The following is a 24,216-nucleotide window of genomic DNA, read 5'->3' as shown; positions in this document are numbered from 1 at the left end:
GTGTTCCCCGGCCCCACACGTAAGACCGCCTTCCCGCAACGCGCTCCTCGCCAGGCTGGGGGACTGTGTTTCCCTGCCGCGCCCCCCCTCCCCCCACCAGCGTCCCCGGGAACCGAGGGCGCGGGCCCTTTAAATCCTCCGGGGCGGCGGCGGCGGGCCGGGGATGACATCAGCGGTCGGGCCCGGGGCTCAATGGGAGCCGGCGGGCGCGCGCCGGCCGGGAGCGCGCGAGCCGGCGGCGGGGGCGGGCGGGCAGGAGGGCCCGGAGGAGGGAGGTGGCGGCGGCGGCGGCGGCGAGAACCTAGAGCCAGAGCCCGGCCGGGGCCGAGCGGAGCGGAGCGGAACGCGGCGGCGGCGGCGGCGGCGGCTGGGCCGGGAGAGGCTGGCGCGCCGGGCGGCTCCGCGAATCCTCCGGCATCCGCCCCGGCGGGCCGCCCCCGCCCGCGGCAGCCCCCAGAGCAGCGGCCCGGTACCGGCGCCTTCCCGGCGGGGTAAATATTGGGGGGCCGCGGGCCCGCGGAGGGGCGCAAACCCGGGGGGAAACGGGGCTCCCTCCGCCTCTTTGTTTTTGCGCGAGAGGGAGGGGAGGGGAGGGCGGACACACGCGCGTTCGCACTCGGGTACGGGGAGGGGGGGGCAGCCCGGGCGCCGCCCGCTCGGCCCGGCGAGGACAAAGGCGCGGCTGGGGACGAGGAGGAGGAGGGTGACTATTATTTTGCAGGCTTAACCGGGGGAGGCCCCCCCAGTCTGGCCCGCCTCCCCCTCCCCCAGCTGGACCCTTCAAGGCCCCAGCCGGCCGAGAGGCCACCCCGGGCTGGGATTGGGGGGACGCTGCGGGGGGGGAGGGGGAGGTCCGGGACTAGGGTGTTGGGGCCACCCTAGACTGTTGATACTGTTGATTCGGGCTTCTCGGCCAAACCCTGGGCTTCTGTGTGTTTCGCTGGACAATCAGCAGCGCCTCCCCCCTTCTCTCCCGGCTCGGGGCCCCGGACCTGGGGGTCAGCAAGGCTGCTCCCGTGTGTCGGATGGGGGTGCTCGGGGGGCGCCTGGGGGCCCTGAGGTGATGGGGTGTGTGGTCACTCAGCCACAGATTCTGTTTTCCTTTGTGGAGAGAAAGAAAGGGGTGGGGGTTATTTATCAGATCGCATTCTCCCGTTTCTGCTGGGAGAAATCCGTGTTTTGCGAGTCTCCGTGGACACAAACTATGTTTTGTCCGGGTCTCTCTAGAGAGAGGATTCCCAAGCTCCTCTTCACGCCCAAACTCAAAGTGGGGTGAGCCCCCTCCCCAACTTTTCCCTTAGTTCTCTTGCTTGTGTTCTCAGCACAACCTTCCTGGGCACAGCCTTCCTCAGGGAGAAGGATCTGGGGAGACGGGGATCCAGAGTGTCTGAAGTTATGCCCAGCGAATGCCTGTTTGGGGGCTCCTTTGCCTTACTGTCTAGAGCGTCCCTCCAATTTTTATTTTAATGGTCCAGTGATAAGGGCTCTGGCTGGGGGTGAGGGGGTATCAGAGAGTAAGAAAACTGTCCATGTGCTCTGCTGCTTGGTAGTTTGTGTAATTTTTTTTTAACCAGCTGAAACTCCGGATTTGCGTCTGCTTTTTTTTTTTTTTTTTCTTTTTCACTTCGTTTTTTTCCACCCCCCTCCCACCCCCCCACCCCCCCCCCCATGGGAGAATCGGCAAAGAACTGGAAAGCTTCTCCTTTTCCTGACTCTATCCTTTCTCCTTTCCTCTGGGCGGCTTTTTAGGGGACAGTGCTGGGACAGTCTAGGCTCTCTCTGGGGCCCTGCCCCCCGCCCCGGGTCTGGGTGGCTAGCGCCCAGCCGTGGTTTCCTGCAGGGCTGTCGTTTGCACCCTCTCTTCTTCCCTTCTCTGCCCACAGCCCGGTGAGTGGGGAGGGGCTGGGGGGTCATGTGCAGTGTATTTATGTAATTTATGTAAGACACCCAGACGGAGGGCGCGGGTATTTATATAACCTGGCGTGGGTATTTATGTAATATAGGATGCGGGTATATTTATGTTTCTCTCCTAACCTGCGGCTTTCCTGGCTGCCATGTGTGGTCTCTGAATTGGCGTTGGGGGAAAACGGACTGGGGGAGCAGTGTTCGTGTATGTACACACCCGTGACCCCCCCCGTCCCCTCCCCCTCTGTGCGGCTCACGGTGTGCATCTGCTTTTCTTTCTTCCTTTGGTGGGTACACACAGGTCGGTGTGTATGTGAAATGTGAGTTTTCTGCAAATGTGGGAGAGTGTTCCGCTGGCAGCCGCGGCACCTCAGCCGGGACTGGCCAGGCGTGTGGGCAGAGGCCCTTGGTTGAGAGCCCAGAGTTTGGCTGGCATGGGGTGGAGGCTACTTCCTTGTGGCCACCGGGGGAAGGGCCAGTGGCGGCTCCCTGGGAGTGAGGTGCCAGGGCTGGATGTGTGTCCTGGGCAGGAGCTGTCGGCTTCTGGCCTCTGCGGGGCCAGAGAGCTCCAGCCTGGCCATCTGTGAACTAGATCTCGCCCATCTCCCCTCCCAGGTGGGTCTGGCTTTGGGGATAGCGTTTGGCATAGGAAAGAGGCAGGGCTGCTGTGCCTGGTACATACAGCTGCTTTTCTGTCTTCCTGCTTTGCTTCCCAGGCCTGGCAGGAAATCAGTCCTGATTGTGTCAGGTGGGGCAGCGGGAACCCTGTCTGGGTCCGAGGTGAGGAGACTGCCACCAAGTTGCTGCTGTGGAGTGTGGGGCAGGTGATGTGGCCTCCCTAGTTCCCTGTCTGCAAAGGGAGACCCCCCCCCCGTATGAACACTCTGAGACGTTAGGGATCCCCCGTCTTTCTCCCCATTTGATAGTTCACCATCCCCTCTCCCCTAACTGTAGAAACTATCTCCTGGCCTTTGAGTTTCTTCTTCTGCAGGCCAGGATCCTGGAGGGCACAGGGATCCCCACCAGGGTGGCCCCTGATGTCTCATGGGCTTGGGCACAGGATGGGGCACAGGAAGGAGGGGAGCTGCTCACATCAGCATCCTTCCCTCAGACCTCTCCTCCCACCCCAGAGGCCAGTGGCTAAAAACCTGGCTTTGGTTGCCTCAGTTGCTCTGTGGGGCCCTCTGGGGAGACCCTCCTTCTAGTCTTGAAGGAAGCCAACCCCAAACTGTCCATCCCCAAAAATACGTGCAGCGAGACCTGTGTGAGGTGCTTGGTGTTGTGGGAGAGGGAGGTGACTGGGTGTTCTGGCGGCCCCCTTTCCTGGCTGCCCCCTGAGTTGGGGAGGAGGCCCCTCTCCAGCAGGGCACGCTGCACACTGGCAAGTTCTGGCCTCTGGAAAGACCAGGCCAGGCCGTGGAGGCCTCGTGTCCAGTTCCTGGCACTAGAAGCAGAGAAGGTTAGGGGTGGGGGCCGGGGTTAGGGTTCACCTTGTCCTTCCGTCCCTGGAGGTTGGAACTTGCCGGTGGTTGCCATGGTAGCACCCCCAGAACGAGCAGCTCCTGTGCCCCCCCATCACTCCCTTTGTCTTTGATTTTCCTTTCAGGGTCTTGGCCCTTTGTGACTGGCCCGCACCTGAGAGGCTCTTATTGGAGGGTCCCCAGATGAGTGTCCCCCGGGGAGATGCTTGCTTGGCTCTTTCCTCCCGGGCCTTATCTCCAATTCCGCCTTCTGCCCGGCCACCCTGACATGTGTTCTCAGCCCGCCTCCGCTATTGCTCACATGTGGAGGCCGTCAGGCCACCTGGCACCTGGATGCCCTTGGGCAAAGCCAGGCCAAATCTCTTCCTGTACAGTGGGAGGGAGAATGTTGGTCTCCCGAGTTCCTTGGGTCTTTCCCTGGCCTTTGGTGGGGGATGTGGTGGGGTCCAGCGGCCTAGGCTCCCTTCCCGGCTCCCCGCTTCCCTGACCCGTGTGTCTCTGCTTCCCTCTGCAGCGAGAGTGAGTCATGGAGCTGCGTGTGGGGAACAAGTACCGCCTGGGACGGAAGATCGGGAGTGGGTCCTTTGGAGACATCTACCTGGGTAAGTGTCTCTGGTTCCAGCCTAGTGGTTTTGGGGCCCTGGGGACAGCGCCGGGGACAAGCAGGAGGGAATGTGGCAGGTCTTCAGGCTCTGAAGCCAGAACTTGGCTTCAGGCCTCCCGTGGCATGTTTGGGCCATTTTGTCCCCAGGGCCATCCCAGGTAAGGAGGGAAGCAGCAGGTTGTGGGGGAGGCAGGCCAGGGGGCTCCTCACGCAGTCAGGGTGGGGTGGGGTGCCCACCTGCTGCAGGCTGGGCAGAAGAGGGTATTTTTAGCTCTGGTTTCCAGCTGCAGGTGACCTGGGTCTCCAGCTGGGTGTGGGAAAGGCCAGGCTGGGGTAGCACCCCTGTTTCTTGCCTCCTGGGAGAAGGATGCTAATAGGCAGAGGAGGCCTGGGCCCCCTCCCTCTGCTTGGGGGGCCCCCTGGAATTCAGCCCAGGCGGGCTTCGGAATGACAATGACGCAGGCTCTCCCAGTAACCTCTGGGTGGGGGTGGGGGGTAGGGGTCTGGCCATAGCGTTCTGGATCTTTCTCTCCGGATGTGCTTCCTGTTGAAAGTCTGAGTTTGTTCCCGTGTTGTCATTTGAAACGAATCGCTCACCCCGTTCCCTGACCTGGCAGAAAAGGGTCTGGAGGGGAGATACTGTGTGCGTAACCTTGAATGGGAGTTGTTAGAGCAGGGAGTTGTTAGAGCAGGTCCCCTGGGGTTTATCCTCATTCCTGTCCCTCTTTTCTTCCTTGGAAAAGCAAGGTAAATAATTTCTGTCCCGGGCAGAGAAAAGCATCAAGGCAGTGTGCTGTGCTCATTGGTTCTGAACTTGGGGAGGAGGGGGTTTCTCTCACCCAGTGGTCTGGGTCTCTGCCCTCTTGGGGTACGGACTCCTTCTTGGTGAGCTGCTGCCTCCCCCATCGGAGGGGACAGGGAGGGGACGTTCTCTGAGCACGTAGTTGGTTCTGGGCAGGGTCCTAGTTGAATGTGGTCGCCCCGCACAGCAGCAGCCTCTAGAGCCGTGCTGTCCCTTCCGCACACATCAAGAAGCAGGTGCAGTACCATCAAATTGGCCACCCAGGGTTTCTCTTGAACACTAGAAAAGGCAGTCTTTATACCCCACATGAGCGAGAGGGTGTGACAGAACATGAGGGGAAGACGTCAGACAGACCCGAGTTCCAGACCTGGCTTTGTGCAGCTGCAGGAAAGTCGTGTGGCTGCTCTGTGCCTCAGTGTCCCCATACGGGAAGTTTGTGTGATGTTGAGGCCTGGCTGACCAAGAGCAAAAGGCACGGGGAGTAGTTTTTGGCACACGTGCACATCTGCTTCTAGGAAGCATCCAATCCAGGGCCTTCTCTTTGCAGAAGGAACAGAATGGGGAGAGGCAGGCCAAGGTCATTTCAGAAAGCTAGTGTCCCTGGTCCATGCGGTGGGACCTCCCTGGGGGCAGGACTTCCTGTTTATCTAGTTTATTTTAAAAACCAGACCCAGCTTTGCTTCTCTTTGGACAGGCCCTGATGTAAATTCTACCAGGGTGCTTCTCGTATGCCCTTGAACAGGTGATGACCTCTGCCAGCCTTGGCTCCCCTGTCAGTAAAACGGGGTCATGAGGCCCGCAGGGTGGTGAGAAGTCACGAGATCAGAGTGTGCACAACGCCCGCACGTGTCGGCCCAGCGGTAGTGCTTTTATGTTGCCCCCCCCCCCCCCCCCCGGCCCTCCGTCTTTTTTCGGATTTGCTACTGTCCAAAGGGTTTGGGTCCCCTTCGGCCTGAGTGGAGGTGGGGAGCCCGTTCTGCCCTGAGCAGCTGCCCTGTCCAGCCTTTGCTGGGTGCTCAGGCCGAGGGGGTCCTGGCATGACGCCGCGTCCTGCTCATTCCTGGGCTCCTGCTAGTGTGGGGACAGTGGCGATTGTAGGGCCTCCCCGGCTGGCCTCGCTGGCTCCCTTTGTTCAGAGCTCTGGCTGCATTCTTGTCGCTGGTGCCTGTGCCAGGGCCTGACTCCAGATGGCCTCTGCAGGTGGGGTTGGGTGCGGCCTCCGGGCCCTGCTTTCCAGGATCACCCGAAGGCGAGTGCTTTGTGGATATGGCTTCGAGGCCTGCAGCTTCTCTTCCGGTCCCGCCTCCAAGTATCATAAGGGGACAACCAGGAGAGTGGGACCAGCTTTGTCAGGGCCTCAGGTCAGCTACACGGGGTCCAGAAGTGGCCGAGACTGTGCCCACTCTACCACCACTGGCTGTGCGCCCTTGAGAACTCCCTGTGCCTCTTAGTCTCTGCTCCTCGGTTCTCAATGGCGAGGGGACGGTGCTCCCCAACAGGTGGTTGTTGGGGTGCTTTCTTCTGCACTTCCAGTCCAGCCAGGTCCCTGATTATATACGTGAGTCTGTGCTGGGGAGAATGAGCCCCCACGTGAGGTTGGTCACCCCCTCTCCCCACCCAGGACTTCCCCAGGCCCCAGATCCTAGGGTGGGCCGGCTCCAAGCCCTTCTCCGTGTCCCAAGTTTGTTTTCCAGACTGGCCCATCCCCCAACAGGGCCACTGTATCCAACTGCTGGGTCACCTCCACCACCCCTGCTCTGGCACTCTTCACTTAGAATTCTCCTCCATTGCCCCCACAGAAGGTGAGCGGTGTTCATCCAGGGCAGGGCTGCCTCAGTGGTCCAGGGCTCACTGCGTATGTGTCTGTCGATTGAACGACTGAGCTGCTAGACAGTTGGAGTAGAGAAGAAAAAAGAGTCTTTGGGGACTAACATTTAAATCCTGGCTCTGCCCCCAGCTAGACCTATGACCTCGGGCCAGTTATGTCACCTTACTGAGCCTCAGTAGCAGAACGAAGGGAGCTCAGAGACAAGGCTTGCAGCTTCCTGATAGAACCCAGAGGCAGCAAAAGGGGCCTTGTGGTGGTGGGAGCCTCTGGGGGCAGGCAGCTGTGGTGGCTTTCCAGCATTCTGCAGGGACACGAAGCCTTGGCCTAGGAGCGAGGTCCGTGTCCTGGGGAAGCGAGCGTGGCATTTAGTCTTTGACCTTTGGTGTTTTAGTTTCTGTGGCTGTCAAGGAGAGATACAAACAGTCCTTGCCGGACTGCAGGAGAGTTCAAAGGAAGAAAGGGCTCCTTCCCCTCTCCCCCTCTCCCCCCTGCACACATCTGCTGAATCATAAGAGGCCCCACTTCCAAAGTGTCAAGGTCTCTGCCTCCTGCCTGGCTGGGACCACAGTCAGCTCTTGCCTGGACAGTTAGTTGGAGCGGCTCCTTCTGGGGCTCCCTCGCCCCTCACATGCCCTTCCAGTCCTTTTTAATATGGCGGTGGGTCCGAACGAGGCTGGGGGGGAGTACAGATTTATGTGTCCCACAGGAGACATTTGGCAAGATCTGGGGACATTTTTGATCGTTTCAACTCAGGGAAGAGGAGGGTACTGCCGGCAGCTGGTGGGTGGAGGTCAGAGATGCTGCTGACGGCACAGCAAAGCACAGGACGGTCCCCACAGCAAAGAACTGCTGGGCCTCGGGTGCCAGTGGGAAGGCCGAGAAAGCCTGTAGTAAGGCATTCATACCCGGCCTGCAGAGTCTCAGGCTCATGGCCAGGATCTTAGCCTGGCATTTGAGACCCTTCTGATCTCTCCCTTGCTCACCTCTTCCCGTGTCTTCTTCAGCTACCTCCAGCTCTGGCTGCACCAAACGACTCAGAGTTCGCTGCACCCCACTCCTGTCTGGCCTTCGCAGGTGCTGTGACCTCCCTCTGGCACAGTCCCGCTCATGCATCGGGAGCCCTCGCGGCCTTTCCTCCCACTGGCCTGCGCGTGGTTAGGACCTCTGTGGGCTCACCTCTGAAGCCCAGGGGCCGGTACTTACCAAACCCAACTTTTGTTGAGCACTTACTGCGTGCCAGGCACTCAAAACACCCTCTCCCGTGCCACGACCTTACTGTCCCCGAGACACATGTGTGGCTCTCCCCGGCGATGACTGTTGCTATGCCAGAAGCGCTTTACAGTTTGCAAAGTACTTTTTCCCCCGTGGCTCCCTGGATTTGGTCCTCTGTGTTCTTTTTCATTTTAGTTTCATTTTACGTGGTTCAAAAATGAAACGACACAAAACCCAAAACCAGAACACAAAAGCATGCTACGTGAAAGAAGCCAGTCACAAAAGATCGCACGTCGTGTGATTTCACTTACACGAAACGTCCAGAATAGGCACATCCATAGACACAAAGGAGATGAGTGGTTTTGCCCAGAGCTGGGGTTTGGGGGAGATGCGGAGCGAGTACTGAGGGGTTCTGGTGTTTGGGGTGAACTTGTGAATATGCTAAAAAACCACTGCATTGTATACTTCGGAAGTGATTGGAAGTGTGTGAATTCTGTTCCAACACAGGTGTTGGGAAAAAGTGACCACGAGGAACCTGGTATCCAGTGCGGTGTCCCTTCACCCTTCCGGGGCTAGGGGTCGGCGGAGCCCTGTAGCCCTCCCGGGTCCTTACTGGTTTCTCACGCTTCTTTGCAGTGTTTTCTTATGTAGATACAACCAAACACAGATCGGGACGATTTCCCCACCTTTCTTTGTTTGTTTGTTTTCAAACTGGAAAGAGCAGAGAATACATACTACTCTGCACTTTGCTTTTTCACTTCCTGTATCTTTGAGATCTGTCGGCTTGGGCACAGAGAGAGCTTCCTCATTCTTTTTCCATTGTATTCTGGGTTCTTGGTGGGCCCTTCTTTCTTTAACCCGTCGCCAGAATGATGGCCATCTGGGCTGTGTCCACGTTTTGTTGTTGGAAACAGCTCACCACGGACAGCCTCGTCCCGGGCCTCTTTTGCACTCGCCAGGGTGTGGCGTGCAGTCCCGAAGCGGGAGCGGGGACGCGCCTGGGGCACAGTGCCCACCGCCCCACAGCTCTGCCGGGACAGCACACGCGTCTTACTGTTGTGGCATTGCCACCAGTCACAGGTGGGAGTGCTTTTTCAGGACCATGTGCGTTTCTCTTATAAGGGGGCTGAGCATCTTTTCATAAGAGTATGCCATTTTTATATGAATGATTTCCTCCTCTCCAAGTGTGTGTTCAGATTCTTTACACTATTTCCTTTGAGCCTTGAGTCTTTTTCCTACTGATACGTAGGAGCTCGTTAACGTAGTAGGGCCACCAGCCCTTTGCCGCTGCGAAGAGTTACAAGTATGTATTTCTTAGGACTTTGTTGCTGGTGTTTTTGCCACAGAGAAGGGATTCCCTTTCTGGATGGGACAGAGCCCCACCCCACCCCCTTTTTTTTTAATGGCCTTCGGATTTTATTTATTTATTTATTTATTTATTTATTTATTAAAAAAAATTTTTTTTTAATGTTTATTTATTTTTGAGACAGAGAGAGACAGAGCATGAATGGGGGAGGGGCAGAGAGAGAGGGAGACACAGAATCGGAAGCAGGCTCCAGGCTCTGAGCCATTAGCCCAGAGCCCGACGCGGGGCTCGAACTCACAGACTGTGAGATTGTGACCTGAGCCGAAGTCGGACGCTCAACCAACTGAGCCACCCAGGCGCCCCTGGCCTTCGGATTTTAAATCAGGGATTAAAAGGCTTGCCTACCCCAAAGTTAGAAGGCAGTTCTCTCTTCTATTCCTCTAACGTCTCATTGTTTTCTTTTTTCTTTTTTAACTTTTTAAGATTTTTTTTTGTTTTTAAGTAATCTCTACACCCGAAGTGGGGCTTGAACTTACAACCCCGAGATCAAGAGTCACATGCTCCACTGACTGAGCCCGCCAGGCGCCCCTCGATGTTTTCTTTTTATTAAGTGTCGAGTAGGCACAAAGGAATACGTACAACAGATATGCATGGTGTTGGGCACCCTTCCCCTCGGGGGAGGACGCGCCTGTCATCTTGCAGGCCCCTGGCACCCCACTGTATCCCCTCCTCTGCTTTCCCCTCACAGAGCGAACCACTGACGATTGAGATCGTTCCCTCTTGCGAAAGAGTTTTATCACGTTTGTATCCCTAGCCCTGACACTGCTCAGCACTGCATGTTTTGAACTGTGCCTGCCTTGTTCTGTCTTCCTCTTTTTTCTCTTCAGTTGAGGTGAAATGCACATAACAAAATTAACCGTTTTTAAAGTACACAGTTAAGTGGCTTGCGGGACGTTCCCGGTGTCGTCCTGCAACCACCATTCCTACCTAGTCCCGAAACATTTTCATCACCCCAAAAGAAAACCCTGTACCCATTAAGCAGGTACTCCCTCTTTCCCCCTCCCCCGACCCCTGGCAGGCACCAATCTACTTCCTGTCTCCGCAGATGGACCTATTCTGGACATTTCCGATCACGGAGTCATGCAATATTTACGCTTTTGCGTCTGGCTTCTTCACGTAGCATGTTTGTAAAGTTCATTAGCGTTGCAGCGTGAGTCCGTCCTTCGTCCCCTTTTGGGCGGGATAACATCCCACCGCGTGGAGAGATGCATTCAGTGTGTCCACGGGTTCGGTGCTGGGCACTGGGTTGTGTTCACGTTGGGTTCCTGTGAATGGTGCCGCCCCTTGCTGCCTTGTACTGAGTGCGAAGATGCCGGGAGCCGCCCGCCAACCTTTCCTCTGCACAGCCCTGCGGCATCCTTCGCTCTGAGACTGCGTCCTGACTTGGCCGTTCTGAGGTTGGACCTGTGGCTGGTTTGGTGGTGTGCACATTCTTGTCCTCCTGGGGGCTCACATGTTTCTGGAGGGCACACACTCAGGAGTGGGCTTGCTTGGGCGAGGGTTTGTGTGTGTTCAGCTTTACTAGATAAAGAAATGTCAACCTGGTTTTCAAAGTGGCTATGCTTGGGTGCCTGGCTGGTTGAGTCGGTAGAGCATACAGCTCTCGATCTCAGGGTCGTGAGTTCAAGCCCCACATTGGGTATAGAGATTACTTTAAAAAAAAAATGGGGATGGGGCGCCTGGGTGGCTCAGTCGGTTAAGCGTCCGACTTCGGCTCAGGTCATGATCTCGCAGTTCGTGAGTTCAAGCCCTGCGTCGGGCTCTGTGCTGACAGCTCAGAGCCTGGAGCCTGTTTCAGATTCTGTGTCTCCCTCTCTCTCTCTGACCCTCCCCCGTTCATGCTCTGTCTCTCTCTGTCTCAAAAATAAATAAACGTTAAAAAAAATAAATAAATAAATAAAAATGGGGGGGGGGGCGCCTGGGTGGCTCAGTTGGTTAAGTGTCCGACTTTGGCTGAGGTCATGATCTCATGGTTTGTGGGTTCCAGCCCCACGTGGGCTCTGTGCTGATAGCTCAGAGCCTGGAGCCTGCTTCGGATTCTGTGTTTCCCTCTCTCTCTACCCCTCCCCTGCTCACGCTCTGTCTCTATCTCTCAATAAATTAAAATGTTTTAAAAAAATTAAAAAAAAAAAAAAAGGCCGGGGCGCCCTGGTGGCTCAGTCACTTGAGCATCTGGCTCTTGATTTCAGTTCAGACGGTGATCTCATGATTTGTGAGTTCAAGCCCCACCTCAGGCTCTACGCTGACAGCCAGGAGCCTGCTTGGGATTCTCTCGTTCCTCCCCTCTCAAAATAAACTTGAAAACAAAGGGGGGGGCAAAGTGGCTATGCTCACCTACACCCCTCACCTTTTTCTTTTTTCTACACACTTTTGCTTCACTTGGGCTTTCTCCTGGTGTGCGGTGTGAACTATGGTGACTTTTCTCAGATGGCCAGCCAGCTGTTCCAAGGACCCTTATTACAGAGCCTCGTCCTTTCCCCTGACTTGAGACTCAGACCTTCCCTCACCCTAAATTCTTCTCGTGGTAGCGTTCTCCTCTGGACTTTCTGCTCTGTTTGTGTGTTAAGACTACACTGTTTCAGTGGTTGCAGCTACAGTTATAGCTGGCCCATCTCTCAAGTCTAGCCCCCAGACCTCTAGCTCAGTCCACTCAGTATTGGAGCTGGGGAAACTGAGGCAAGGCACAATTTGGATTTGGGTCTTTGTTGAGACAGAGCCTTGCCCTGCCCCCTTCTCTCCTTCCCACACTGACATCCCACTGACCTCACTCCTCTCCGGCTCAGTGGCTCCCATTCACCAGGATAAAATTCCTTTTACGTGACACGTCTCCCTTTACATCTGGCCTTCCCGCTGCGCCGGCCTGTGGCTCTGTGACATGTCTGTAGTTCTTCCCATCCCTCCCCTCACACGTGCTGCCCTTCTTGCTCTCTGCAGTCACCTAAGCTGGGCTGGTTCCTGCCCTGTGCCCGCAGCCCCTCCACTTCCCTTGGATGCGGCGCTGGGCCCTTTGCCACCATTCCGGCCTCCCCCAAGGGGTGCTGAACTGCTCCGGGGCAAACACGAGTTAGCCCTGGCCCGGGGCCACCTGCCTGGCCCAGCGTGACCCAGGTCCCTTGTGCTCCTCCCCCGCCCCTGGCAGGTGCCAACATCGCCTCTGGTGAAGAAGTTGCCATCAAGCTAGAGTGTGTGAAAACGAAGCACCCGCAGCTGCACATCGAGAGCAAGTTCTACAAGATGATGCAGGGGGGAGGTGAGAGCTGTAGGGGCCTGGGGGCGGAGCGTGAGGAACTGTGCATGAATATGCGCACGCGTTCACAGGAGGGCCTACCCTGACGCCCCCCCCCCCCCCACTGTGGCCCTCAGTGGGAATCCCGTCCATCAAGTGGTGCGGAGCCGAAGGTGACTACAACGTGATGGTCATGGAGCTGCTGGGGCCCAGCCTGGAGGACCTCTTCAACTTCTGCTCCCGCAAGTTCAGCCTCAAGACGGTGCTGCTCCTGGCCGACCAGATGGTGAGCCCCCACCTCCCCTCCCAAGCCAGGGACTGTGGGCTCTGCTGGGCTTGCAGCTGCCCTCCCAACCGCTGCGTCCCCACCGTGCCACTGGGCACAGGGTGCCAGCTCTGCCTGCTGCCTCTGGAGGCTGCCACAGCGGGAGGCAGTGACAGGGCCATAGGACAGGCTTGCTTCCTGGACCGGGACCAGAGGTCCTTGACCATTGGCTATAGAATGGAGGAAGGTTAAATGCAGATTCCCGGTCCCACTCCAGAAATCCTGGGTTGGGCTCTTGGGGTAGGACCTGCTCTCCGGTGATTCTAAAACTAGTGAGCATACAGACCTGGGTCCCGCCCCGCTGTGGTGACTGTAGGAGACCGCTAAGCCTCTCGGAGCCTCAGTCGTCTCAGATGAGAGTCTCCCCTTTGCTGGGTTGTTCGTTGTGGGGTCAAATGGGACTCCACACAGTGCCTGGACCAGAGCAGATGCCTACTGATGAGCTCTCCTTGGGTCCTGACGCCCTGTTAAACTCAGGGGAGGAAAACTCTTTAAAAATATAAAAGCACAGAATTTTGGACTCTTATTTTATATTTACATTAGCTCTGTGCCCAACGTGGGGCTCAAACTCACGACGCTGAGATCAAGAGTCGCACACTCTGCTGAGTAAGCCAGCCAGGTGCCTCAAAAGCATACAATGTTGGACCCGGAATGATACACAGACCTCTTATTAGGCAGGGGTCAGGGTCTGCGGCTGACCTACAGAAAGTCTGCAGGCACCTGCAATTTTGGTCTAAATGTGTGTGTGCAGAGGAGAGTCGTCAGGTTCTCACGGGATGTGACACTCAATAAAGGCTTAGGAAATACTCAGCCATGCCAAGGGAAGCTGTGGATTTTCAGCAGCCTGAGGTCCAGAAAGGGGACTGACTAGCCAGAGGGTGTATCGTACGCGTATAAGTCAACTTACTTTTCTGACCTGATGTTTAAAGGAAGAGAAGAGTCTGTGTCTGCCTGACTTGGGTGTCCTTTGCAAGCTGGGGGACAAATCCTGTCTTTTAGACTCCATCTCTGTCACCATTGTCGAGGCTTCATTGGCTCTTCTCCCTCTCCCCCTTCCCCCATAATTTGGTTGCCAGAACACCCTTTGAAATGCTTCTCTGACTCTGGCTTCCGGCAGCAAAGGCTTCCATGGGGCCCAGATGCCTTTCCAGGTTTCATTTCCTATCTTGCTCTCTTTCCCCATCTCACAACAACCTCGGTGAACTCCTCTTTCAGAATTTCTGTATCACTTCCTCCAGGAAGCCTTCTCTGACTTGCCCCTGGAAATCGTCTTACATAGTTGCAGACAGATCTTTCTCCCCTACCCGGGGCAGGGACCATGGATGTGTTTTCTGTCCCTGCCACCCCAGTCCTCCGCCCCCAATCCAGGGCCTGGCGCAGAGTGCTTGGCGAAGGCCCTTCCGTGGACCGCTTGCTGAATGATTTGCTGTCCCCTCCCCAGATCAGCCGCATCGAGTACATCCACTCCAAGAACTTCATACACCGCGACGTCAAGCCCGACAACTTCCTCATGGGGTTGGGGAAGAAGGGCAACCTGGTGTACATCATCGACTTTGGCCTGGCCAAGAAATACCGGGACGCCCGCACCCACCAGCACATCCCCTACCGGGAAAACAAGAACTTGACTGGCACTGCCCGCTATGCCTCCATCAACACCCATCTGGGCATCGGTGAGTGTCCGAGGCCCGAGAGCAGTGTGCACCCATGGGCTGCTGGCTGGGACCCTGGCTTTCTGTGGCCTGGATTTACCCCTCACCACCATCCCCCCCCCCAGCCTTTTTTTCAGTTTATTTATTTTGAGAGAGAGATTGAATCCCAACTAGGCTCCGTGCCATCAGCGCAGAGCCAGATGCAGGGCTCGAACTCACAGACTGCGGGATCACGACCTGAGCTGAAATAAGAGTTGGACGCTTAACCAACTGAGCCACCCAGGCACCCAGTTCCCCCAATTTTTGCCCCAAAGTCAGATCTTCCCCTTAAGAAGAAGAACTGTGGCGTAGCGAGCGCCTGAACTTGCCTTTTTCATCCCCACGGCAGCCTTGGAGAACGGGTGGGGACGGTCCCCTTTTACAGTGTGGGGAACGCGGGCTCACAGGTGCAGCACAGGTTGCTTTAGGCTGTGCGGCTTGGTACGAAAGCTGGATTTGACCTCAGCCCTGGGTGATGCCACGCTCGTGCCCTGCCCGCAGAGGGGGCTGGCAGGGAGGTGCCAGGGTACCCGTTATATATAGTTACTGATTGAAGAAGTACCTGAGCTGGAGAAACTGCCCTTTTCTTTCCTTTTTCTTCTTTTAATGTTTATTTGGGTTGGGGGGGCGGGGAGTGTGTGTGAGTTGGGGAGGGACAGAGAGAGGGAGGGAGACAAAGGATCTGAAGCAGGCTGCGTGCCAACAGCAGAGAGCTCAGACCATGAACCGCGAGATCATGGCCCGAGCCGAAGCCAGATGCGCCCCCAAACTGCCCTTTTCTGCAGAAGCGTTAATAACCTGCACCTGTTTGTGTTGGGGTTGCAGCAAGTGAGCGTGAGGGGGTGCAGGGGCGGTGCCCCCCCCGTTGAGGAGGGTGTCCTGGAGGAGGGGATCCCGGCCTGGGCGGACCCTGGCCCTCACCCCGTCCTCGATTCCATGCAGAGCAAAGCCGTCGAGACGACCTGGAGAGTCTGGGCTACGTGCTCATGTACTTCAACCTGGGCTCCCTGCCCTGGCAGGGCCTCAAAGCGGCCACCAAGCGCCAGAAGTACGAGCGCATCAGCGAGAAGAAGATGTCGACGCCCATCGAGGTCCTCTGCAAAGGCTACCCCTGTGAGTAGCCCAGGTGGGGAGGCGGCCAGCCTGGGGACCCCCGAAGGCCTCTCGGAGGGGAAGACAAGGCCACGCAGCCCACACCGGACCGCTGCTGCCCCCCCCCCCCCCCCCCCCCCCCCCCCCCCGCCCCGCGCCAGAACCGTTAATCGCATGCGCCCTGTCGCTGCTCGGGCCTCCTCTCCGGCCTCTTCTCGCAAGGGCTGCGTGTTAGGAAAAGCCTAGTTCGGCCTTACCCCGGGAGCCTCCTTTGCTACCCGCATAGAACATGTCCCTACTGACGCTTCTCCCCAAACGTGGGGGGTGTTACCCGCCCCTCGAGCCGTTCTGTGCGACACCAGCTGGGTGTCCTCTAGTGCAGCTCCGTTCGGCCGCCGTCCGCCTGGAGGTTCAGGGCTTGATCCCACGGGCTGTCCTCCTCCTCCCACCTCAGATGCCACTGACAAGTCCAGGTTGCCACCTGCGCCGTGTGTCTGAGGTTCCCACGCCCTGCTCTTCGGCTGGGATTAATCTGCTAGGGCGGCTCGTAGGAGCCCGGGAAACTTACCTCGTCTACCACTTTATTAAAGGCTGTGCCGAAGGGTGTGGACGAACAGCCAGAGGAAGGGGTTCGTAGGACGAGGTGTGGGAGGGGCCCGAGCACAGGGGCTTCTGTCCCCAGGGAGTCAACGTGTGTCACCCTCCTGTAGGTGGATGCGTTCACCTGGAAGCTGCCCTGACCCCACACTGTTGGGGTTTTTACGGAGGCTTCCTCACGTAGGCATAAATAGTCACTGACTCCATTTCCAGCCCCCTCCCTTCTAGAGAAGTGTTTGGGGAGATGGGGCGTGAAAATTCTAAGCTTTCTAATCGTGGCTTGGTCTTCCTGGTGACCAGCTCCCATCCATCCAGGAGCCGCCGGGAGCCCGCCCAGAGTCACCTCATCCGGAACAAAAGATTCTCCTAGTGCTCTCAGCGTTTAGGGCTTCCCCAGGGTTTTAGGAATTCTGTGCCAGGAACCGGGGGCAGGGCCCAGTGTACGTTCTGTTTTCTGTTCTCTCACGAGGGGCTCTCCCCACCGCTGCTGTGGGCAGGAGGAGATGGAAGGTTTCCCCCTGTGGCTTAGCGCACGTTGGGAGTTCCCATTGATTGGGCTCTTGGCTGTCCGTTGGGCTTGACAGCTCTTGATCTGCTATCTGCAAGGCTCCCAGAATGGTCGGCAGGAGCAGGTAGAGCGGTGACCTAAGGCCCTGTGGGGCCTGCTCACCGCGGGGGGACGCTCGCCCCTAACACACGCCTCCTCGGTTCTCATCGAGTCTTCGGAGGCTCTGCCCGCGGGCAGGGACAGGTCTTAGTGCCACCCGGACGCCCAGAGTTCTGCTCTGGCGCCATCTTGTGTGTCGCCCCCCGCCCCCGCCTTAGGTTGAAAGTATTTGTGGGGACGGTGGGTGGGTGGGACGACACAGGCTGCTGGGCCGCCCGGGAGCCCGGGCCTCACCTTTTCTGTGCCTTGTGACCCCCGCCAGCCGAGTTCTCAACATACCTCAACTTCTGCCGCTCGCTGCGGTTCGACGACAAGCCCGACTACTCCTACCTGCGCCAGCTCTTCCGCAACCTCTTCCACAGGCAGGGCTTCTCCTACGACTACGTCTTCGACTGGAACATGCTCAAATTCGTGAGTCACGTGGAGGCCAAGGCGGGCTTGGGGGACTGGACGGGGAAGGCCCTGACTCACGAGGCCAAAGTGACCCAGTGGCGGGCGGGGCTCCCGAAAAACGGGAGCTATGAGCTGGACAGCGCAAGCGACCTCGCTGGGGTCCTGGAGTCCCCGCGGCCCCCCCGCTCCGGCCTCATCTGTGCTGACAGCACGTGCCGCTGTGGTCAGCAGGGCCCGGGCAGGGCTCCACCTCCCACCAGACCCAAGAGGACCTGGCTGGGCCTCGAGTCCCTCCTGGGCGCTCTCGGTGGGGCGTGGGTGGCGCTGGCGGGCCCCCCCGCTGTCCTCATTGTCGCCTACACCACCCTGCTCTTGTTCTGCACGTCCCAGGCGGCTGCCTTCACCGTGGCCCCTCTGGCCAGCCTGGACCCATTCATTGTGGTTTCTTTCTTCCTGGTCATGGGACCCTGGGTGTTGCTAGGCGGTTGCTCTGTCTCCCTCTCTTAAGGGTCTTGGGGGTAGGGTGGGGAGAAGCGTGCGCCAGCCATGCCCCGGAGCTCCGGAATCTGTGAAATTGTGTGTCTTGTTTCACATCTCTTCTGGAAAAGGGGGCTTCCTCGAGCCAGGCTCAGCCCCGTGACAGCGAAGCTATTGCACTGCCCTGCCCCCGCCCCTGTCCCTGTGCCGGGCCCGCGTACCCACCCTCTTACTGGTAAGGACCCTCTGAGGCCTGGCCTTTCCAAGATTTACCGCTTGGCTGGGCAAGCACAAGAGGCTGAGCCTCTGCTGTGCTCTCTGTCCCTTCCAGGTGCCCGGCGCCCCTGGGCACCCAGGGCCCTCCAGATAGGCCCGTGGAGGAGGTGGAGGAGCTGCCCCCCCAAAACTACTGGCCCGTGGTCTGGACTCCAGGGCCCCAGTTCTGACGTCACCAGGTGTGTCTGAGCCCATCGGGGCCAGGCCTGAGGAGGTGTCCCTTGGCGTGGTGGGGTGCGGTGGAGAGGGGGTGGTGGAGAAGGCCCTGCCGGGAGCTTCTTGGGGATGAATCAGCAGCTGCCTGACGAACAGAGCCTGAAGGAGGGATGATGTTCACCGCCCCGGAGGGCCTGGTGGGAACGGGCGCCGGGAGCGGCTTCAGCAAGACCCTGACGGTGGCCTCTGTATCGAACCCGAACTCATTAAACGCCCCCCACCTGTACCGCGCTCCATCCTGGTGTGCCTGTCCTTTCGTGGCGGATCCCCTCGGCTCGCTCTGCCAGACGCTCAGGACGCGAGGCCTTATTCTCTTGGACGCTGGGGTCGGCACTGGGTCTCGCGCCCCTCTTCTCTCTGGGTCTCAGGCAGTGGCCTCGTACCGTTCCCTGAGGAGTTCGACAGAGGTCGGGCAGAGAACGGCGGTCTCACGGGCCAGGGGACCCGAGGGGTAGGGGTGGGAGATGGGCAGTGGGGCACCGTACAACCCAGACCTTGCGGCCGGGAGTGTGGGGGGGGCCAGCTCTTCTCGCCGGAGGGCGTTGCTCAAGGCATCTGGACGCTGGGCACTCACTCATCTTTGTGGAAAGTCATTCCTGGGTCTGGTTCGGGGATGGGCTTGGCCCTTCCTCTCCGTGTAGCTCCAAGAACGGGTTTTACGTTGTCTAGGCTTGGGCCATGCCATATGGTAGCCCCTGGCTCCGTGTGGCTGGTTTTTAATTAATTAAAACTAAAGCTGAAAATGTAGTCCCTCGGTTGCATTTGCTACATTTCAAGCCCTCAGGAGCCACAAGCGGCTGGTTAGTGGCTACCATAGCCAGCGAGAACCTTCCCGTCATCACAGAAAGCTCTACTCTGGATGGCTTCTCACAGAACCTCTCGTGGGAGCATCCGGCTGGCGACATCTCACGTCAAGCCAGGCCAAGAGCGCCCTCCCCGCTCACTGCTGCCACTCTGAGCCCTTCCTGGGGTCCCTTTTGAGGCAAGCTCTCGAGTCGGAAGCTGAGCAGAGGTGCCGGCGGCCTTATTCTGCACCGATCTCTGACTCGGCCTGGGCTGGATCAGCGGGCGCCTTTGACCCCGTCACCATGGTGAGCTCGACCGTCTTCACCTGCCCTTTGGCCGAAGCATCTGCAGACCTGTGACGGGGACCTTCCATGCCTTCACCTCAAGGCCAGGCCCCCCGGTGCCGTTACCAGCACCTACCTGCAGACTGGACACCGTGCTGGGCACAGAGGGCCACGGGAAGGATCTTACCCTTGACTGAGAGCTTCTCTCCCTGAAGTGGCCACCCCGTTCAGCATCAGGGCCCTGGAATCCCTGGATACCTGGAGCCTGGGACACTGCTCTCAGCACACAGAGCCGCTGTGTTCCAAGGTCCAACCAGCAGGCCAGGAGGATACTCCATATAGCCAAGGACAGGGGTCCACACGACAGGGCTGGATGCTTGTGTGACTTTGATGTTGACCTTTTGTGTTTTCTGTGGGCAAATAAAAGCCAAGAAACCTCCCCGGTGTGCATTTCTTGAGGCATCACTGGTTAGGTGGAAACGTGGAGATTAGCTCCTCCTGCTTCGGGCCTGGCCGTGACCCGAGACTGCTGGGGTCACAAAGGGCAGGGTCTCCAGCCCTCTGCTCAGTCGGTCGCCCCAAGGCTGTGCCCCTCTGAGGGGACCACTTGACTTCATCAGCCTCAGTTCCCCCAGGCAGGGGATGAACACATCCCTGGCCTGCCCTCAGGAGGTTTCCTGAGCGGTGCTGCGGCTCTTCTCACAGGCTTGCTCTCGTTCTGGCTGAGTTGCTCTCAGCCAGCTTGTCACTGAGTGGGCAGGAGCCCGGGAGTGGAGAGGGGGTGGAGACTGGGAGTCAGGAGGTTGAACCCTGGTGGTTCCAGGCCTGCCTGCACAGGCCTGTGGGCGGGAGGGCTGGGCATGCGCATCCCTAAAATGTCCTACAAAGTCCTCTGGGGTGCAGAGCGCAGAGCAGAGCCGGGTGGCAGAGGCCTGGATTCAAATCCCGGCTCTACCCTGAGCTGTGACCCCACGTAGGTCATGAGGACTCCTTGGGCCTCAGTTCCTCACTAGGATTCAGGGATCATTCTGATCCCTAGTCCCTACCTCTTAGAGTTGCTTCAAGGCCACGGCCATCCCCAGCCGTCATTTCCCAAGGACAGCAGGGCCTTCTCGGCCATTTCCCTGGGAGAGACACAGGGTTGCAGGAGCCTGCACCCCGTGGCCTGTGACCAGGCCCCCCACTCAGCCTGCAGCTCTCTTCTCCACAGATGCGGCCCCCCTCCTGCCAGCCCCCTGCCCTTCCCTGTGGACGACCGCAGGACCAACTAGGTAACGCGGCCGGGTGCCGCTCCCACGCCGGGCTCCTTTCTCTGGGCCTTTCTCCTTTCCTCCTGCACTGGGCGGGGGCAGCAGCTGGAGGGCAGGCCCTGGGGGCTCATGTTCCCCCTTCTGCCCCAGCCTGCCTGTTGGGCCTCTATTTCTTCTATGGGGCATCTAGCCCGTTCTTTCTCGAGCTCCCCCTGAGCTCTTGTCTTGTCCCAGGGCCGGCAGCATCTGTGTGAGTCCCTGGGCCTCCCCCACAGCACCTGCCAAAAGTCACTGCCAGGTCCAGGGACAGGGGAAGAAGAGCCTTTGACAAGATCCCCTGGCTAGCGCCCTGGTCCAAGTGCTGGCCCTGCCTTTAGCTAGCCTGTTACTCCTCCTCTGGGTCTCTGAACACCTGCTCTGCTCTGTTTGGAAACCTGGAGGGGCCAAGGGCTTCTGAACACAGTAGGGGCCCAGGTTGGGAGGGCCAAGGAGTGCCCTTGGTCTTTGTGGGGCATTAGCCCTCTCGGCTCTGCTTCGGCCCCATGAGACCAGGGCAGAGTGACCTCCCTCTGCTTGTCAGACCCAGCTTCCTCCTCCTTCCGGGCGGTCGTGTGGCTTCGTTTCTCTGTACTGTGTGATCGCGGGTCATTCCCAGGCTTCTCGGGCTTCCTGCCTGGCGGGGAGGAGGTTGGACCAGAGGGTTTCTGAGCTGCGTCTCCCCCAGGTGCCCGCCTGGCCTCCTTCCCTGTGCTCTGCCCTGCGTGAGTGCCGGATCTCAGAGCACCCTGAGCTCACAGGGGCTGACCAAGTCTCATCTCCTCCCCACAGGGCGCAGCCCGGAACCCCGAGGACGTGGACCGGGAGCGGCGAGAACACGAGCGCGAGGAGAGGATGGGGCAGCTCCGGGGGTCCGCCACGCGGGCCCTGCCCCCTGGCCCGCCCACGGGGGCCACCGCCAACCGGCTCCGCCCTGCTGCCGAGCCTGTGGCTTCCACCCCAGCCTCCCGCATCCAGCAAGCCGGTGAGCGGGGACCTTGTGTGGCGGGCCGGACCCGGGGGGTGCCGGGGGCACCCAGGGACCCGGACACTGAGGGTGGCTACCCCCCGCCTCACCCTCTAGGCAATACTTCTCCCAGAGCGATCTCACGAGTCGACCGAGAGAGGAAGGTGAGCATGAGGCTACACAGGGGCGCGCCCGCCAACGTCTCCTCCTCCGACCTCACTGGGCGGCAAGAGGTCTCCCGGATTTCAGCCTCACAGGTGAGCCGCCCTCTCTGCAGTCCTTCTGCACCTCACCGCTGCGCCACGGGGCCTTGGCCTGGAGGGAGTCCGGGCTCGGGCTTGTGTTCTCCCCGCTCCGATAACCTTGGAGCAGCCCTTTTTGTTGAGCAGGGACTTGGCTTCCTTTAATCGCTCTGAGGTCAGCTTAGCCCCACTGACCAAAGTAGACTGAGGCTCAGAGAAGTAGGTCGCCCCAGCAGGTGGTGGAGCTGGGATCCTGCCTTCACTACCGGGGCCCGGCCTGGGTGGGCAGCCGGGGAGCTCACAGAGCAGGGGCTCGTGGTCCCTGCCATCAGGAAGCCTCCCTCAGGTCAGGGTCAGCACAGGCGTGAGAGATGGGCCGATCCCGTCTGGTGGCCTCACTCAGGACCATGTTTGGACTGGGAAGGTTAGGAAGGGGCAGTCCGAGGTGGCCCAGGGAAGGTGTCTTGGCAGAGTGGGGCAGGATACCTGCTCTGGTCCTTTTGTCTGCCGTGGGAAAGGCTCGGTGCGCCTCGAGCTGGGAGTCTGGTGCCTTGCCTCTCTAGGCAGTGTTCTTGGCTACAAAGCAGCTACATCCTAAGGTTGTTGAGATCGCACAGCCCTGCCCTTGGCTCCAGGGGCAGGGGCCGGGGCAGGGGCCGGGGGTGCGTGGAACTCCACAATGGGAAGAGATTTGCCAGGTTACCATTACTAGCAGCTGATGTCCTCCCCCCGCTGTGCCTCTCCTCCCAAAGACAAGCGTGCCATTTGACCATCTCGGGAAGTGAGGAGGAACCGCCATCCGACCAGTATTTGCTTAGGTGAGTCCATATCTGCTGTGCATGCAGCCCAGCCAGGTCTAGAAACGCCCCTGGCCCCAGGAGGAGACGAGTCTATGTTGTGGGGTACGGGGGGGGGGTAGTGGCAGGGACCCCTAAAACCAAGAGCTCTCAAGAGAATTTAAAACCTCGAAGCCACTTGATTCAGGCTCTCAGTAGGCCCGGCCCACACCAGCTAACTTCTGCCAGAAAACTCTTTGCCGTTAGGCCGGTCATCCGTCTGCCCACCCCGCCTCCCCTGCCCGCCTCTTTGCCCTAAAGTTGTCCGGAAAGTTAGTTCCTAGCAGAGACAGTCTCCAGACCCAAACCCTGACCTCCCCTGGGGCTTTAGTCCTGCCTGTCCCAGCCCTCGGGCTGTTTTTAAACACTTCTTTCACACAAAGCACTAGAATAGGGACTTAGGAGTACTTAGGAGTCTATGTGCTGGAATAGAAGGCGCTCGGTGGCCTCCACAAGCCCTCTGGCCAGTGTGAACCTCGATGGGAGTTTATGACCATGTGTGGTCTTCAGGTGGTGGACAGCAGGCCTCTGCTCTGGGGCCTGGCTTGGGGAGGGGGAGGTGGAGATTCTTTGGGGGTGAGGGGAAGGTCCCAGCTCCCCGGGGACTACGTACATTTCAGGGGGCTCCGCCAGCTTGGCCTCACACCAGGACGCCCTGGGCACGATTTGCTCTGCAGAAATTCGTTCCAGAGATCGAGCTGGGACCTAAAACAGGGCTTACCTTCGTCGGATCTCAGGTCCAGGGACCAGTCCTTCCGTGGCAGGGTGGGGCAGATGTGTGGCCACTCAGCAAGAGAACAGAGGAGGGAGAGAGATTGTGTTCTTCCTGTGAAAATGGAGCACCCGCTGTGTGCCCCAAAGAGGGTCCCGTTCAAAGCCTCAGGTCAAGAGCGCAGGAACTGCAGGTGGTCTGGCGGATGGGTGGCCAGAGGCAGACATGCGCCTGATCTGTCTTTTCTCCTCCTTCTAGTGTCTTCACTGTATTTTCTTTTAAAAAACAACAACAACAACAAAAAGATGGGGGAAAAAACCACTCAAAAGAACAAAAAGGAAAAAAAAAAACTCAGCGTAAAACCGACGATGGATTTTGTTCCTTTGATTTTTTTTTTCTTTTCTTTTCTTTCTTTTCTTTTTTTTTTTTTTCCCTGCCAACGGCAAGAAGATGGGAAACCTTCAGCACAGCGGATCCTTGTCCCTCCGCATTTGCCACTGTCCACAACCTCCAGGCTCCCAAATGCTCCCCCACACACTGGGCTCCGCGTGCCAGACGCCAAGGCCCCGCCCCAGCCAACACAGACACCAGCCGGGAGGGGAGATCTCTGTGTTGGAGATGCAGACGGTCCTCCGGTGCCATCAAGAGATGGCCTGAGGAGCTGGGGGAACGGTTTGGCTGGTCGGAGGCAGATCCCACTGGGTGCTCTTGAACCTCAGGACCCCAGGAGACATGCACAGCCCCTCCCGCCCTGCAGTGACCGTGGCCGAGTTTCTGTGTTGGGCTTTTACCAGCGTCCCCTGAGCGTTTGGGTCCCTTCTTTGCCTCTCCAAGAAGACTTTGAGGAATGGGTCTCAAGGTGGTGGGGGCTGAGATTCCTTGTGTGCGTGTGTGTCTGTATCTGTAGCTCCCAGGAGAGCAGGTGCCCCCCCCCCCCCACCTGCCAGG

The 24,216-nt window shown here is 58.6% G+C and overlaps 1 protein-coding gene across 7 annotated transcripts; it reads left to right on the top strand.

Annotated features, from left to right (window-relative positions):
• LOC102969346 (casein kinase I) lies at window positions 1-23,566 on the top strand. Of its 7 annotated transcripts, XM_042993264.1 has the most exons (12): window positions 395-491; window positions 3,901-3,988; window positions 12,338-12,448; window positions 12,562-12,710; window positions 14,191-14,419; window positions 15,380-15,550; window positions 17,056-17,204; window positions 20,436-20,496; window positions 21,304-21,496; window positions 21,596-21,735; window positions 22,473-22,538; window positions 23,527-23,566. In XM_042993264.1, exons 2-11 carry the CDS (start codon window positions 3,913-3,915, stop codon window positions 22,487-22,489), a joined length of 1,296 nt encoding a protein of 431 aa, XP_042849198.1. In that variant the 5' UTR covers window positions 395-491; window positions 3,901-3,912; the 3' UTR covers window positions 22,490-22,538; window positions 23,527-23,566. The 7 variants fall into 7 exon arrangements, with proteins under 7 accessions (XP_042849196.1, XP_042849194.1, XP_042849198.1 ...); XM_042993265.1 differs by lacking the exon at window positions 20,436-20,496 and having other exon boundaries at window positions 397-491; XM_042993266.1 differs by lacking the exons at window positions 20,436-20,496; window positions 21,304-21,496; window positions 21,596-21,735; window positions 22,473-22,538; window positions 23,527-23,566 and adding exons at window positions 17,795-17,898; window positions 17,995-19,664.
• The last annotated feature ends 650 nt before the right edge of the window (window positions 23,567-24,216 follow it).

Source organism: Panthera tigris, chromosome B4 (genome assembly GCF_018350195.1).
Source record: "Panthera tigris isolate Pti1 chromosome B4, P.tigris_Pti1_mat1.1, whole genome shotgun sequence".
Taxonomy (NCBI): domain Eukaryota; kingdom Metazoa; phylum Chordata; class Mammalia; order Carnivora; family Felidae; genus Panthera; species Panthera tigris.
Note: the sequence above shows the minus strand (reverse complement) of the source record. Positions and strands in the feature narration are given on the sequence as shown.